Here is a 16686-nt window from a genome sequence, read left to right on the forward strand (position 1 = left end):
TCAATGCTTAACAATTTTAACGGACAGACGAACGTATACGATCTTTACTTTTCCATTTCTTGTGGGCGTATTGTAGCGTTAAGTTAATGCACTTAGGACAAGTTCCAATTTTGTATCTCAATCTACGCGAGATCTTGACACTATAAAGCGAGGAAAGAAGTGAAAGGACTCGAGAATATTTGCGAATTCTTCGAGCCTGACAATTAAATATCGAAAAGGGAGTCCAAGCTCACTATATATGTATGCACTCTTTGATGGCGGATATAAAATTTATACGTATTAAAGCTTTTTTCCTTAAACTATGACAGAGGTTTTTCTATACTAAAAAAAAAAAAAAAAAAAAAAAAAAATTAGTAAAATAAAAAGCTAAATAACGAAAAAACAGAATGGTCATCAATTAAAAATATCCATTGTATATATAAGCTGCTAAATTGAATTCGTGAATTCGTGTTTTTGTATTATGATTGTGATTGTGATTTTTCATCAAAATTCATTTTTTCCCATGGACTGTTCAATTTTCAGTTTATTTAATATATTCTTTTTATTTTATTATTATTACTTTTGTTTTTTTATAGTTTAAACTTGTTTTTACTTTTAAATACTTTTAAATTTATATTTTAGTTTTACTGCGCTCTTCATTTTTTCAGCTCCCTCTCTTTTCCGTCTTCCGCCCAACCGCCAATGAGTCTCAATTAATAAGTGTATCTGAAAGGATTTCTATTGTTTTTTTCTTTTGTTTTTTTTTTTTTTTTTTTGTTTTTTTGTTGTTGTGTGTGTTTTGCGTGGGTTTTATGTTTTTTATTCAACTGGTGTAATATCCTTACGAATCTTGTGACCCCGGAATGAGGCCTGAATCTTGGTGGCTGCCTTATTTAATTCGGGATCACTTAAATCAATATCCAATTCCTCGGCCACCTTCTTAGTGATCTCTTGTATATCAACATCTTCTGGTATAGCATCGTCATCGTCTTTAACCAATTTGCGAGTTAAATGACCACGAAAAGTAGCTTGGATTTTTCTAGCAGCATCGCAAAGCTCTATGGGGAGAACAGAATCGAAAAATTGTTCGAAAAAATTAATAACTTTTTTTTTTTATTTTCACTGAATTATTTGGTAAGGTTTTTATAAATCTTTAATGTTTGATTTGAGAAATAACCCTCATATCGTTCAACCCACATACCTGCACACATATCGTCAATTTTTAAGGAGCGTGGGAAGAGGAAGTTCAATAAACCTACTTTCTAATAAATTGATTCTCTTCGTGGCTTTTGCGGCATAGATTATTATCTCTTTTAAAAAAGATGCCGAGAGCTTCTGAATCGACCAGGCCCAGATCTAACTCTATCCAATTGCAAGGAAAATGCAAGATAATAATACCGCTGGCATGAACAGGGCAAACAAAGGCCAACTTCTTAACTATATCTTGTGTAAGACTTCGTCTTTCTGGCTTAACAAAATTTGGCCCCGTTCATACCGAACGATTGGAGGATAGTTTAATGCTAATCAAGAATATATATTATTACGGTTATCCCACATCTAGTATCATTCCAATTAGCTGATTTTCACAGAAAATAAATTTCCGAGAGAAGGAAAAACCAAACGCAAATTCGTGGCGCGTAATGCATCTGCCCGCCGACGAAGAAGATTAGCGGAAAACAGATCAATTATGATAAGTTGCTTATATAAGCAGTCTATTTGAACAGAATGAGTTAGTCGGAAAATAACATTTGAGTCGAAAAGAAAGTCCAAGTTGAGAATGCTGCCAAACTAAGTAAACTGTAAATTACCCCATCCTTAAAGAAATTCATTGCAAATAAAACCACATGGCCTAGTGATACGAGCCATATCAAGAAAAGCATTTCGTAGCAACATATACCTTGTGAAGTGCCTGAAACTTCCTTCTAACGAAGGCGCGAGTCCTTCTGTTTCTTGAAGTTGCTTTTTCCGTTGACGGACAGAATAGAAGAGAAGAAAAAACGAAATTTCTTGCATGAGATCGACGCATAGGCATCGATAATAGTATCGTTATGTTTAACTTAAGGCGAATTTTTTATCTACGGTTTGTTTGTCCTGCGAAGGACCTAAAAATCAAGCTATGCTAATTTTGTCTTTCCATTATCATAAACATAGAAGACCATTAACGGGCTTAACTGCATTTGTCCACTTCTTCTTCTAAATGATTTCTTTCGCTCTAGTGAGATTATCACATTTTAAGCATGACATACACGAGGACATCACTTCGTAATTTTGACGCGAACATAAATGTCATCACTAACACTGGTGGTGCTGCTCAGGCATTCGCGAGGTGTAGCTAAGATACGCAGAATAACTTAAGGTAAAGTATTTGAAAAGTTTCCGAACTTTCGACGAAAAATAGAAGGCTTTTTGAAAGTTAAATGGGAACGTAACTTCTTGACTACTGCGACTCGATGAGATGGTAAAAATTTTAATGCTGAAAGATTGTTGCAGCTCAAAGGAATATCTTCTCAAAGACTGAGCTATGGAGGTTGCCAAAAATTTATATGCATTCGAATACTCACTCACTTACACAGGAGAAATTTTATAAGGAATAGGGTCCAAAAAGTAGACATACCGTTGGTCCACTTAATTTTTATGTTAAATTTTCATCAGAAAACTGAGACTAAGACTAATTGGATCAATTTGGCATATAAGAGTTCACATTTCTTAACAATCCTTTTATGCGGTGGTATCCAAAAAATAGATCTCACTAACCCAAATTCGGTAAGGTTGGCTTCTTTCTCCATTTACTATTACGAACCAATTGTTCACATGAAATATTGAAAATTAGATCTTTTTACCATATACAAATTCGGCTTTCGTCGGAACAGTTATGTGAGAAGGGGTTCAAAAAACTCTGCCAGCTAAACCAAATTTTCCATAGCAATTTAGAATGTCAACGTATTTTTGCGCAACTAGTTTAACGACTTTTCAAAATAAGGCGTTATACGAGGAGTGAGCTCGGCCTTGGGCCAAAACGCGTCACTGTACCAAATTTTATCAAAATATCTCAAAAATTGCGATCTGTAGATGGAATACAAAAATACCTGAACAGGCATCAGACGGACAAGATAGATAGACAAGCTTAGATCATTTCAGAAAATAATTGGAGATGAAGGGAAGTCTTAATTACCCATCAAGTGGAATACAACGGCCATGCTGTTATAGCAACGCAGATATTTTTTGTAAGGAGCATGTCCGTTGGCTAATTGCGAATGCTAGCGCGTATAACTTTTTTATATATACTTCTATATATATATATATGTTTTTTGCTTAGTATATAACAAATTTCTGTGGTAAGTAATGGAAATTTCCTTTTTGTTTTCAGCCTTTTTTTTCCCTTCCTTCTTCTTCTTCTTCTTCTCCTTTTCAATTGCTTAACTATCGCTGACATATTTCATGTCTGATTACGTCTGTTTTCAAGTTTAATTTCTAGATGAAAATTTAAGTTATATGTGATATGTCAAAGCGTAGCTGTGTATCAGAGTCCACACTGCACAATTTTGCATAGACATCTCTTAGAAAAGTGCATATTTTCTAAAGCGGATTGGGTTATGAGCGTTACTTATGCTTTGACGACGTTAGTATAACACGGTCGTCGTTAGAATAATAAAAATCTTGCTCAGGCATTGTTTTACATTTATGCAAAACAAGTATAATTTTACTTCCGCATGCGTTTAGCATGCGCTGAGTTTACATGAATATGGATGCAAACATGCGTACATAAAAGTAAGCTATAACTCTGCAAATAAACATTAAGTGAATCCACTGCCAGCTTATCACACACTTGACACAATGACACTCTTATGGAAATTGAATGCCTTCGCTTGCAGGCATGCATGATGCATGCATGTGTATTTACACCAAAACATTTATCATTCTTTTCATCTCTTTCTCTATGTGTACACAAATGTTAAAATGTGAAATTGTATGCGCTTTAAATAAAAAAGTTGATATAACGAGAGACAAGAAAAAAAAAAAAACGAAAACAGCAGAAGCAAGAACAAAACACATGTTTGCTCAACCTGCCTGCCCTACACTAAAATATTTAAATGCATATGAAAAAATGCGTAAAAATATGTGAAAAGTGAAATACAACCCAAAAATTCTCTCACACACTCACACACACACAGAGACACACACACAGACACACAAGCATATAACACGTATATGCACAAACATGCATGCATTCCATAGTTTTTCGTTTATATTTTTTTTTTTTTTGTTCTCACTGTCATGTAGGTCAAGAACATTATAAGCCAACGTTTGTCACCAGGGTTGTGCTTTACGTTATGATAGGCCGAATGACATAGGTACGTTTGCAAGTGCTTGCGAAGCAACCTTCCATTCATATATAGCTCGTTACTTTTTAAGTTTTTTTTCCTCTATTTGGCGTACGAAAAGTTGACACTTTTCCCAAAAAGATGAAAACACCAACGTGATCAGTTTTGTCAGTTCATTCATACGTACTTACGTAGCTCTTACGTAGTCCAACGTACATGTATACCTTAGGTAAACGTATGTTCTAGTTTTTCACATTTTTTCTTTTTTTGACATTTTCTTTACGTATGAATTGCTTTTTATTTTCATCTTTAGATAAATATTTAAGCCAAACCAACATATTTCAAAATTATACCTTTCAGAACCTTAAGTTTCTTTCTACTGCAATAAATACCAAAATTATTTCAATGAATACAAAGCAAAAGAGACAGAGAGAGAGAAAGAGACAGACAGAGAGAGAGAGAGAGAGAGAGAGAGAGAGAGAGGAGAAGACAATTTTCACACATTAAAATATTCAAATAGAATAACAATGAATAATTAGTCGCATAGCATGCGAATGAAAAGACAAAGCAAATGCCGGTGAGAGCAAGTTGCGTACACATGTTATTAAGCAAATTATTTTACAAATTAAAGTTTTTTCTTTTTTTTTTTGAAAAAATTGCATAAAAACTAAGTAATAGCTTCGAGCTTTATATAAAATAAAATGATCGCCAAACTTTTGTCTCCGAGTGAGCCGTATATTCTGCATCAAAACATTTAGATTTATAGCTCCTAAAGGAAGGCAACGAATTAAAACAATTAAAATTTTGCTTAACATTTAATAAGAGATTATGAACAGTCTTGTTCGCTCTTTTCGCCAGCTGGAGCCCGTAATTTTAGTCGGAGGCCACCGGAGGCCAATACTGAATGTATCTTCAGATAAGCGCAATGCAGCTCACGTTACGCCTATGCTCAAGCCCCACTAGCACTCGAGCCTTTGAGTGCTTGTGGCTGTAAAGCTTGTCCTATTTACCCGGCAACATTCTGACATTTTCATGAAGTTCGGACTTAGCGTCTCATTCATCCTGCATCGTCTGTCCTGTTATTCGTTGCTGCATGATCTCACACTGAAGGGAAACGAATGACACAAGGCTACTGTCTGCGAACCAATGCACAGGATTCTCCACTATGCACAGGAAGTCGTTAACGAACGCAAGGAAAAAGGAAGTGGAAAGAATAGAGTTCTAAGGGGTCTCTGCGTTTAAATAGAATTTATTTGAAGAATATCCGTCGATTGCAGCTTTTATCGCTCGGTTGTTCATGCACTTCGATGTGAATTGAGTGAAAGTGCTATTGACACCAAATGCAATCAGTTTGGAGACAAAATATTCTCATCAAATTTTCTCATATTTTAATGTACGCTGATGACGTCAAACTGCCCGCGTCCTTCAATTCGGAATATCAGGCACGTCTCCTCCAAGCTGATTCAAATAATTTAGTGACGCAGTGCTCATTCATTTTCAAGATTTTAAATCAAAAGCAATGTAAGAAGCCGTCGTTTTGAAGGAGAAGCTCGTTCCTAACGGAATATTTTGATTTGATTCACTCAGGTTGGAGAATGTAGACTCAATTCTTAATCTATATGTCCCACCTTCGATCATATATTCCGGTTCAATTCACATATTAAACATCCGGTGAATAAGGCTAGATCTGTGTTTGGCATTATTAAGTACTGGCCATGGGAATGTGATTGCCTATATGTGATGAAAATGCTTTAAGGTAGCTTAGCAGAACGAATACTGAAATAACGGTCACCATCTTAACGCTGCAATCTTAATTCTATTCAATACTTGCAGTTTCTGCTTTTTACGCTTAAAAATTTCGGCTGGGATCCGGATGGGTACAGGCTACTACTTACATCTTTACCATCAATTGAGAAAATAGGCTTGTCCTAGACATTGCCTTTACGACAAAGTCGATAAATGGTGCCACTAACTCGCCTTTCCCATTAAGCGAGACTAAATTTAATGTTTCTATCCGGCCGACAACGAATAACCTTTTTATAAAACTTAACCAATACGCGTTTGACTATGGCTATGATGACTATTAACCCACTTGTGTGCAGAGAGATGAGATATATAAGCTAGTCTCCTTATCACATACGGTTGGTTCCATTAAAAGTGCCCTATTTAAGATCCGTGTACTGTCGACATCATTTTTTACACTAAAATTTAAATTGTTATTGCGATGTGTTCCGCCAACTTGGTAAACAATTGTTTATGTGGTGCACTCTCAATCGGTATAATCCATCACTATAGTGATGGAGCTAGATGAGGACATCGATTTTTTCTATTGTGTATTCTTATTTGTACGCCCTAATTTCGTAGCTAAAGGCCTCTCCTTAATTGGAGCTAGGTTAAGTCTTTTCACTTAATGCCTTGCAGTTAAAGAAATAAAGCGAATTATAGCTGCGAGTGGCATGAATAGTCAAATTGAGTTTCGGTTTCTGTACATGCAAAGCTTTGTCTGAGAAACTACTTCTATGGGTACTCGTTTCCAGGATAATGTAGAGGACCAAATACATAAATCGAAAAGATTGATTTTTATGAAAATCGAAAAGTTAGCATACTTTCTCTTTCTATTTGTTGTGTATAATCTTCGCCACATATGTGTATATATATGGACGGAATCATCCGTGTGCTTAGTATTAATCGGGCTAATGTTGGTAAGTAGAAAATGATAATGCAATGTGTGTACTGTAATGAAAACTTCGTAAGACGATCGGGAAGTTAGCAATGAGCTGCGTCTTTACATAGAGAAAATGGTAATGTGATAGTTCAGTTTGCTCCTTCCATTCGCTTTGCTAAAACAACTATAATAATGGAAAAGCAAAAGAATCTAAACCGTAAATAGGTTAGAAAGGCTTTATCCTTCGAATAAAAAGAGAGAGCATTTTTTATGTTTGGGTGTTTTGATTTTCTTCATCAACTGAGTTGAGTAAAAATGATATAGTCAATCAAAACCTTGTTGTAATTACAGTGTAGTACTGAGAAATTGTTAAAAAATGTCGTGTTTGTTTGCTCTCGTAATACATTGTCGTCATAAGTAGTCGAAGAGGTAAGAACCGCGAATACTTAGCTAGCGGTGCGATAGAGTTTCCTTCGATTGCAGCTATAGTGAGTGCTCAGTTGGTAAAGACATTACACTTACCGATGGGACACACACGCACTAGACTGCAGTCAACAACCTTTATATCTCGTTCTCTTTTTTATATAAAGGATACTCTGGAAGGGACACCATTATTTCCATCTGCCTCTAGAATTCATCGCTTAGCGTGGCGGGATGGTGAAGAGCCTTAGGGATGGCATACAATCGGCACACTCATGGGCATTAATATTATGTGCTTGCATGTAGTTTGGTCAGTGACATATACTGGTGGGAATGATAAAGCAGTTTGGAGGACCAATATGCAAAACGATTGAATTTAATGATTTTGACATTTCTCTACATAAAATGATAGCTTTTCAGTTAGTATTATTAAGTTATTTGAAGGGTAAAGGTGCTAAACATGGAACGCTGAAAATGGCATTTTCACACACATTCCTTACTTTTGTTATTTCAATATCGCGGTTTTATTTCTTGACAGGCAAAAAAAAGGGCTCCCTGTAACGTGTTGTGGCTGACGATGAAAAATGGTTCTACTACGATATAGCCAAGCGCAAAAAGTCATGGGTTAGTCCAAGAGAGCCATCCACGTCGACACTGAAACGGAATATTCGGGGCCATTAGACGTAGCACTCTCTGGTTATCGTTAGCATGGCTTGGCTGGCGCGGGTCTTCAAAACGCTGAAAAGTGCACTAAAAATGGGTGGATGACTGACTGGATTACTGCCAAACCAATATTGTTCTTTTGACACGTTATCACCATGTTGCTAGAAAGATGGGCAATAATTCTAGAAAGCGGTGATTAATGTATATTGTACCAATTTTTCTCAACAAATGAAAACAATGATCAAAATACATGCAAGCATCTTTCATTAGCACGGAAATTATTATAAAGAACGTAAATTGGTGATACCACGCAGGTATCTTAATGACTCGAGAAAAATTTTTACATAAAATTTTATCGTAATTTCCTCTTCCGTCAGTCATTTTGTAAAAATGTGGAAAAAGTTTTTTCTTTTTTAAATATGTTTATATGTTAATCGTTAACGGGCAGCAAAATAAGCGCCCACATGTGTCAGATTTCACGCATATAAAATTGGGTGAAAATTCATTTACAATATTTAACGCATGTAACGACACGTCATCGATTTACCCTTAATCAATATTTAAATGTAAATTGGTTTTAATTTAATTAAAATATTTTTTCTCTTCGCCAATTTTTACAATAATTCGCTTTTCACTCTTGAATACTCAATTTTACAGTGTTTCGAACTGGTGAGCAACTGAAGCAAACATTTACGATAAAATAATAAAACTGATAATAGATAAACGAAACACCGAACAGAAAATGACACTCATACCCTTACAGGATGCCACGGGCGAATTGATTTATTGACTGAAAATTTAGCGAAAAATAAAATGATGCGAAAATTGAACGAACATTAAAGAAAATACTTAAAAATGACGACTAACGATTTAAATAATAAATAAACACATTCATGCAATTTGCTAAAGTAAAAGTCCGGGGGAAAAGAAAATTATTTAGATTTTTGTTTTCCTTTCTTTCATCTTCTTACGTAAATACATTTATTTTGTGCTCGTTTTTTTCTTTTCCGTCTAAAGAAGAGGAATTTTTCAGGCTCTCTACAAAGTAGAGAATACTTTTCACATATTTCCTTTTCGCATAATAGCATTTTTTACGCTTTGTATAGTTTAGCAATGCCTTAATACCTTAATGGCTTACGAGGCACAAACATATAACGCATAAATAATGTGTTTTGCAACAACCGTTACAATCTCCTGCATTACTTATTATCGAGATGTTGTAAATATTGTAAAAGTTGTTGTTTTTGTAATTGTTGTTGTTGGTTTTCGTGCTACTGCTAACCTAGTTTAAAGAAAAAATAAAAGTGTATATCGCGACATAACGTAGAATATGCACAAAGAATATCGTACGGATGGACGGATGTAACTAAATCGATGCAATATCTAACAACTTCGAGCAGCATATATGCAGCAGGGGACATTGATAAATTTTCGAAATCAAATCACAAAAGCACTATACCCTATCTGCAGTACCATATGCACAATCTGTCAAAAAAAAATCCTCTTTGAAAATCATTCCGCATTTAATCTTTGTTGTGAAAACAATTCTATTTTCGACTTGTCAATGAAGTGTAATAACCAGTTTCAAATGGACAACGAGGCAGCTTATCAAAGTCAAGTTCAATTTAAGGAACAAAACCTTTAAAAGATCATTCAAAAATGGTTGATCACCTTCTTGGGTCGTTCATCAAACTTAATTCGAAATAATGGATTTGAAAAACTATTACGAAATATTAAAAACTCTTATGAATGCGTTCCTGCGCAAGTTCTGCTATCAAATCCGTGACAGTTAATCTTATTCTCAGCAAACTCTATTCGCTACGTGAAGGAACGAACACCACCAAGACTCACCATCAGGCATCGAATTCGGTTAACGTACCTTTTCAATGAATATGAAGCATTGATCACGCACGGTACAGAGATGTTCAAACCATAGAAAACTCTTCTTATGGGAGACCTCGACGAGTGGATTGAATGTTAGCGTAAGACTATCGCTTGAAATGAGATAAATGCCACAATTCCCGGTATTCTTCTGGCAGAATGAACAGACTTTCACCGTCTAACAAGGTTACTTTGTACCGTGCTACAACAAAACCGTGTTATACAAAATTTTTGTATTATTTAATCCAAACAAAAATATCATATATCAGAAGCGTGCAAATATTTTAATCATTTTTTCACTTGAAAAAGACTCATTCTCTAAAACGTTTTCTCATCTTCCTGGCAACATGGCAATCACAAGTTGAAATCGCGTGCCAGTGAAGCTATGTTGCTTCAACCCCAACAAGTGCAACCAGAGGACGCTATGTATGGCGAGTACGCTGGGTGTTGCAGAGCTCCCCTTACTAACTGCATCCTTGAAAACTTTTGCAATCTATGGCCGAGCATTGCCATTCAAGAGGACGGCTTTACGTCTATCAACCGCGATTGCTGGTCTTTTTCGCAACAATACATCGTTCAATTCGTTCAACTGATGTCGATTCCGGAAACTCTTTCTTTTTTCCCACAAGACAAGAAATGAAACCGCGACTTGGAAATGGTCATAAATGGCATTTACAGTCAATTCGTGCGGTAGCCATTTTCCCTCCCTGTGGATCTTTTCCATCGCATGTAAACGTCTAGAAATGGTAGAATCATCAACTGTTAAGCTGTTCGAAAGTTCTCTGAGAGTTTGAGCTGGATTTTAGTCCAATAAGTCTTGCAATCCATTATCTTCGAACTTTTTTGATCCTACTTCGTCATTAACATCAAAATTAGCCGCATCACCATAATCTTCTAAAAGTGCTGAAACAAGGGAAAGAATGGGCTGTGGAAAATGCAATTTTGAGTTTTCCGTGACCAGTGTCGGTATACTCTGAATAATTCAATAACACTGAATGGAAAACTGTTATTTCATGTAGAGAAAGGTCGAAACCATCGCATCTAACCGTTGTGTACATTGACTTTTCGCATATCGCCCGCCAAAAGACAAGCCAGCACCCGTTAAAATCATACACTTTAAGCTTAAATATCATATAAGTGAAAAAAGATGTTCTCCGCGTTGTACAGAAAATTTGTGGCGAAACCGCGCCATCAGATACCTTAAAGTAATGTAAGTTAAGGCAATTTGTACCGTCTAGCAACGAAATTGTGCTTTACAAGTATCGTGTTTAGCTAGCGACGCCTATACATTCAGTCATTACATTGCCTCAGTAACAGTGGTTGACACCGATCAAATCGGCGCATTTAGTCATTTAGTGCTGCATTTCTGTTTCTGCAAATTTTTGTTATTAAAATATGTTATGTCGAAAGTTTTCTGCATTTTCCTGTTTTTATTTTATAAGTTGAAGCGACGCAAATCTTTATGCAGTAATGTACGCTAAAGGCAAAAGTTAGCAAACTTTACTTTAAAACAACAATTAACGCAGAAAACTTTATGAAAAATCTGTTATAAATTTTCTCAGATTTCGCTTTTAGCTAAAAGTTAATTTTGCTCTTCGAGTCGCTGGCAAAATATCAATGAAATAAATAAAAAATTTTAATTTAAAGCACGTCTTCTATCCGTTTACTGGCAAAATTGCTCTTGTTTGGAAAAAGGATCGGGATACTTTGTGTTGTTAAATAGAGAGGGTGTCACAAAATGAACTGGAATTTGAAAAGGGCTTAAATTTGCCTAAAGATAAACGATAGGAGTAATGATGCGCGATCGTTAAATGTGTTACGTAACGCATAACCTTTATATTATCACTTTTTCATTAAAATCATTTCCTCTCTGTTCGAAATTACGATTTATATTTAAAACAACAAAATCATCGTTTGCGACATCATTTTTTAACTGTCCGAAATTATTATTTACATGTTACAAAAAGTCATAAAAGTGCTTAAAGTACACTACCGCTGCTTCGGAATATCTTGTGAGTAAAAGCACAAAAATTTCATTTAAGTCGAAGTAAAAATTTCTAAATTGTTACTGACGTCGAAGCAGGCCATTTATACACTCTAAGAACCTTTGCAACGTAGGCAGTAAACTAAATCATATTCGGCTCTAGTGGAATCGTTTGTGTCCATTACTATTATTTTAAAAAATAAATAAATAAAAAATAATGAAATTTCGATAGTCTATGACAGACCTAGAAGTGGTCGAGACCTTGCTTCTTTGAGCACGTGGTGCGGAATGACTCCTAGAATATACCCAGAAGTTTTTATCGTTGTATCCGTCACATTTCATAGGCAATGAAGGGAAGAGTTTTTTGCGGTGTATATAGTGCTTGCAAGATAAAGTCGTATTGTGGGCATGTCCTTTGAGCAATTTGTTCCATGGCCAATGGCAATTTGCGTGGAAGAACTAAAGTTTTTAACAAATTTATAACCGGCGCCTTAATATTTACACAACCGGTATACATTTACTACAGATATCACACAGGTGAAGAGCCAGACGGACGAATTGGTGGACACGTCTAGGGTCCCTCAGCGATTAATAAACTTTACTCCCTTCTCTCTGTAGGTTGCGAACGTTTTCACAAAAAATGCCGTCACATTAAAGTTGCAGTCAGCGTTAAGGTGACCAGTCAACTTTCAAAGGTTGTAATTACTTTATATTTAAAACGACTTTAATTAATAAAAATTGTAAATGCAATCACATTTCTGGAAAAAAGGAAACCATACATTGGCACATTTGAGTGATGAGAGAATTTTGTTAATAAAACAAACAGTGAATTTCAAACCATTGTGTTATACCCTTTAAATTTTTCAAAAATGATTTCAATTGAGAATAAACTCATACCAGTGCAGTCTTACTGCCTTCAAAGTATTTAATTAGTTGAAATTCGGGTCTTTAAGAACACTTGGCAAGCTATAAGGATTGGTAGGAGAGTTGATGCATCAATGAAATGTAATTAACTTTACATGGCGTCACTTCATCTATTCGAGACAAGTTTGTAATTTTTAGTAGAGCACAAACTATTACTAATTAATTAAAAGTCAAAGGAAAATTATGCTTTACTTTCGAAAGTGTCTCGTTTTGTGTGAGTGGGAGGGCAGTGAGATTGAAGTCAATGTACGGAACATTGTGCGAAGGTTTAAGAGAAGATAAATATATCATTTTCCTACCGTTATTGCTATTAATTTTTAAAGGCAGCAGGACATCATCAAAGATACCACCGGCCATTAAAAAATATCTAGAGGATCTGATTCAAAAGCTTCTGTTCCAACGAATATGTATTTAGTGTGTTTAGTGATTGAAGTTGATACCCACTCGAGCTATTTTTATCTCGTTTTGCGACGAGTGATGAAAATGAGATCGGAAATAATGGTTAAAATGACATAAGCTATGAGAATAATGATCGAAAAGAACAAAAAAAAAATAAATAAATAAAGCAAAGCCAGATCACACATTTCTTCGAAGATTCAACAAAGCTGCCAAGAAGATTTTAAAGTGTTCTGTATGTAGCTTGAACTTGGCGTAGTGAGAATATCGTTTGAATTGGTATCACCTCTGAGTGAATTATTAAATGTTATTACGCTTTCAACGCATTACAACACTTGTGGTGCAAAAGTTTATTAAGTTTCTGGGGCTGTGCGCAACACCCGTAACGACTTGATTTGTGTGGATAGATGGGTTTTTTATTATGCCGATCGGTTTAAAAAGTGTTTCCATCCTTCCGTTCTAAGCTTATCTATCCCCTTTCGTCTAACTCTCGGAACGACCAGCTGGACTCACCGATCGATTCAGTATCATTTTCTGATCTGTCCGTCTGTCCAATGTCTTTGCTTGTGTTCAACCTACAGGTCGCAATTTTTGAGATCTTTTGATGAAATTTCGTACACCGATATGTTTTGATCCAGAGGCGGGTTGGATCGGTTCACTTTTTCGGCCAATCTCCGGATGACGCCTTATTTCAAAACGTCATTATATGAGAAAAAATTTAAATTTTCAAAATTCTTCGACAAAACTCGCTGTGTAATTAAGTATTTCGTCGTTCTAAATTGGTATGAAAAATTTGGTCCGGCTGTAAAAGTGGCCGTACGCTTATATTACTTAACACACTTTCGAAGATTTTCCTTCATAATTCACTAACTGTCTAAGATATCTTTCGGAAATTTGCAATAGGTAGCGCCCCTTGAGAACTTAAGAGAATTTATTCATTTACTTGTTTATTAAATAACTATAAAGCCATAGGGCCTACTATACAACATAAGTGAACATATACAAGTAAACTGGATGGCTGTAAATATAAATTTAACTTCGGAATAATCAATAGTTACCAGCAACAAAATATGTGTTTAACTATGTTTAGCAATGTGGTCAACTTTCTTCTGAAGGTATACAAGGAATCATCGAAAGATTCCAGACTCGGCGATTAAGGTATTCCAATATCGACTTGCGCGGACAGTTAAAAGATTGTTCAGGCGAAGAGTTAGAAATACGTGATATTAATATGGTCTTGAAAACTGTAGTCGTTCTATTAAAAAGCTGGCAGATCGAGTTTGAATGATTTTGCAGAGATAGCTAAGCAATCTAAATTTAAAGTAATTGGGAAAGGAGAATGTCAACAAAGCGTGAAAGAAGGAGTAGATGGGGTCCGTAAATGCGATGCTACAAACAAAACATATTTTGCGGTTAACAATACTTTCAAGCCTGTCCAAGTTAAATGATGAGCCATTGCCCGGAAAAGATTTCAATACAATAGTTAATGTGCGCCATGAAGACCTGTTGAGGCGGGGGCAGGTACAGGTACAGGTACAGATTCGGATTGTACAGTTCTTGCAGTGTAAGACACATGTTAGCAGAGATATCATCACTGCTTCACTTTTCATTCATCGGATAATCATCGTAACCCAAACTGTTTTCATTTGTTATTTATTCTTATGCATTAATGCATTAGTTGTTTAATAGATTTTAACCGCGATATTATATTTATGATTATTTCAATGTTGTCCTTTTGTATTGTGATCGTAATCTCATTATTTTTATTTAATATGCTGTGTATGTGAAGAATTCGTTTCTTTGCGATAATAAATTTTTTCATTGATTTGATTGAATTAATTGCATTTTAATTAAAATGAATTAATTAAAAGTTGGAAAATCAGCATTAAAAAGATTTTATTATACAAATTAAATAAAAATAGTTTATTTCCTTTTCTTTTTGCTTTTTTCTTTTTCGAACTTATACACGCACACAAAGCACATAAGTTCAATTTGATTCATTTAGCCCACATGGCGTGTTTGCGATCAATAAATCTTTTTGCCTTTCCCAACCAAACACTCAAACGTTCTATCTTATGTAATATTATTAGACGTTGGCTTTGGAAAGTAGTCGGTTAGCAAACCCCTAAATACAAAAGCAAAAAAAAACATAAAAAAGAATTCTCTAAACTAATGGTTGAAAGTGGAGTTTTTCATTGCAGAAAATGGAAAGAAAATTTGATGGGGAAATAGTACAACAGCAAAGTAGGGGTAAAAGCAAGGCTATCTATTTGTTTGGTTCAAAATTATATGAATAGATAGAGTATCCGTTTTTGTATATTTGCAATTTTTACATAAAGAAAAAATGTATCTTCCGTTGCTTCTCCAACGGAAGCATATTTTAATTGTACGTAAATGAAAGGATTTTTTTATAAGAAGATCGCCCCGTATTCGTTTTTTTTTTTTGTTGTTGGTGATAAGAACAGGATAGGAGCAAGGAAGCAGTTTTGATTCGAAAACTATGCATCTACGCATCCAGGCAAAAAATAAAAGAAATCAAACCATTAGAGGTAGATCAGATCGACCCTTAAATACCTTATATCATTTTGCTTATTCCAGAGAATTAAGAAACAATTTAGACTTTGAGGCGCATATAAAGAGTTTTTTGAATGGAAAAGAGATTTAGTTTAGTTAGCTTTTTATTCTTTTTTAGCTCCAATTATGAAACACGAGAGCGTTTCCTCATTCAATCGCGGTAGTTGTTGAAAGGAATGAAACTTGGAATTAATTCCTTTAAAACGGTCGGAGCAGCTCATGATCCACTTATACGTAAGACATTAGATTAGGTGATTCAATCAGGTACCTTTTTCTTCACTTCTTTCTGGCCGCCATCGTTACACGAACAGGCAACATCACCGAATGACCAATAGGCCACGCGCGTTAAGCTTGTGTGTATATGTAACCAATCACTTAGGGGACGTTCTATATGTGACGATAGGAAGAGCGGGGTAGGAATTGGGTGCAGCCTGGCGGGTGTGCGCCTTCGAGCAGTAAGTGGTATGGCCTTACCGCCCGAGCACTCACTACATCTACGATCATAATTAAAGTTTGCCCTACCGCATTGCGATTGGAACACGATGTGCCGACTTGATAATCTTTCTTCGTTTACTCCTTGGCTACGCGTTAGCTCGGTCAACCTTTTTGGCCAAAGTGTTTATCCGTAGCCACACTATGAAATGAAATTTGCCTCCAGCCTTACCCAGCCCGTTTTATTGACCTTATCATCATTTCGTTGAAGATGGTTCCTTCATATCGGCATTTCAAAGGCAGAGCCGAGTAAAAAATCTGCGTGCTGATGATTTTAATAAAGCATTTGCGACATGAATAGCACGAGCTTTTCAATTTTCCCTTTTTTTTTTGAAGAGCAGTTACTTTCGCCTCAATTAAATATGTGCCGTAGCACTTTCTATTTT

At 35.5% G+C, this 16686-nt stretch overlaps 1 protein-coding gene across 4 annotated transcripts in view; it reads right to left on the reverse strand.

The window, feature by feature from the left end:
• Window positions 1-592: 592 nt before the first annotated feature.
• Window positions 593-16686, reverse strand: part of LOC119639781 — a 112535-nt gene continuing 96441 nt past the window's right edge. For all 4 annotated transcript variants that reach the window (XM_038037437.1, XM_038037439.1, XM_038037440.1 and 1 more), the window contains exon 3: window positions 593-1037. In XM_038037437.1, coding sequence (XP_037893365.1) covers window positions 799-1037 — 239 coding nt within the window. In that variant the 3' untranslated portion in view covers window positions 593-798. The remainder of the gene's footprint in view (window positions 1038-16686) is intronic.

This window comes from Glossina fuscipes, unplaced genomic scaffold, assembly GCF_014805625.2.
Source record: "Glossina fuscipes isolate IAEA_lab_2018 unplaced genomic scaffold, Yale_Gfus_2 113, whole genome shotgun sequence".
In the NCBI taxonomy this organism is placed as follows: Eukaryota; Metazoa; Arthropoda; class Insecta; order Diptera; family Glossinidae; genus Glossina; species Glossina fuscipes.